The following is a 1416-nucleotide window of genomic DNA, read 5'->3' on the forward strand; positions in this document are numbered from 1 at the left end:
CTAAAGAGCTCCAAACTAAACATTAGGTTAGAAGCTAAATATTTCATTGGAAAGCTCATTTTTATGCCTCAAACTACATATTTGGATCCCAGATAAATATTTCGCTAATATGCAAATTTACTTGCCAGTAACCGGAAGTGGACTACCAAAATAAAAGCTGGTTCTTGCGAACATTGATATAAACTCTTCGTGTGACTTATCAGTGTCAGCTGCTATTTAGTTAGCAAGCTAAATATTTAGCTATTTAAATATTTAGTTTGAAACTGTGACATTTACAAACTAATACATAAAATGGTACAAAATATGAATTTGAAAAACAAAACCTCACTTTTTCACAGCAGATAAACAAAATCGTACAATTCACAGAAAGTCTGATGCCAGAAGCTTTGGTCAGATCACCTTTGACCTTGTTGGAAAGGTCAAAGGTGATTTTCTTGTTTCTAGAACACAATTATAAAATGAACTGCTCAGGTAAATAAAGACTAAAATGGCATCAATAATCATTTCCCCACGCATCATAGAAAAACAGCTAAAACTACAAATCCATAGAATTTTATTTTATCAAAAATATCTGCAGCACAATTGCATAGATGGACACAAAATAGCTTAGATAATTTTTCTCTTTTCTGTAACAATAAGGAGAGAGTGCAGTAAATCAAGCGTTCCAGATTCTCCTTACATACCAGGAAATAATAAATACCTCACAATATATTACTCCTTACGACTTTAGGATTAAATGTTTAGGGAACCAATCAGACGAACAGAAATAAGCCGAGATTTCCCTCCGAATAAAAAGGAAATTAAACATTTCTTCACAGATCGGCAGAGCAAACTGAACAGGAACAACACCAAAATAAATTCTTCGAGCGATCGTCTCTTCCTCTTTGTGCTTCAGGTTCAACAGATTCAAACAAAAACAGAAATGAACTAATTTGTTGTGGTAATGTGGCGACAGCAGCTTCAGGCGAACTGCTTGTAGAAGGCGACCTTAACGCGCTCGATCTGGTGGCACAGCTTGATGGCCGGGCCCAGCTTCAGGTCCATGCACTCCTGGACGGTGGGCAGCGTGAGCAGCAGCAGCGCCTGGCCGTCGATGTCCTGCAAACCACAGGACACAGGCCTCATAATCCAGACACGGGATTATTCTGCTCAGATTAGCGGCATGAACGTGGACACGTTAAACACACTTCCTCTGTTTCCATTCCTTATGTCACCTTTAGAAATGTTTTTTATTCCTGGTGAACAGTTTACGATCCCAGAACCACCCAACAGTAAAGATGGCCGCCTCAGCTCTTCATTTACCTCAGTAAAGATGGCCGCCGCAGCTCTTCATTTACCTCAGTAAAGATGGCCGCCGCAGCTCTTCATTTACCTCAGTAAAGATGGCCGCCGCAGCTCTTCATTTACCTCAGTAAA

At 39.6% G+C, this 1416-nt stretch overlaps 1 protein-coding gene across 1 annotated transcript in view; it reads right to left on the reverse strand.

Annotated features, from left to right (window-relative positions):
- Positions 1 to 536: 536 nt before the first annotated feature.
- The window catches only part of sfmbt2 (Scm like with four mbt domains 2), a gene marked incomplete at its 5' end in the record, with an annotated part of 10100 nt that continues 9220 nt past the window's right edge, over positions 537 to 1416 (reverse strand). Inside the window, one exon of the mRNA XM_007540722.2 lies at positions 537 to 1098. Coding sequence (XP_007540784.2) covers positions 961 to 1098 — 138 coding nt within the window. The remainder of the gene's footprint in view (positions 1099 to 1416) is intronic.

Source organism: Poecilia formosa, unplaced genomic scaffold (assembly GCF_000485575.1).
Source record: "Poecilia formosa unplaced genomic scaffold, Poecilia_formosa-5.1.2 Scaffold556, whole genome shotgun sequence".
Taxonomy (NCBI): Eukaryota; Metazoa; Chordata; class Actinopteri; order Cyprinodontiformes; family Poeciliidae; genus Poecilia; species Poecilia formosa.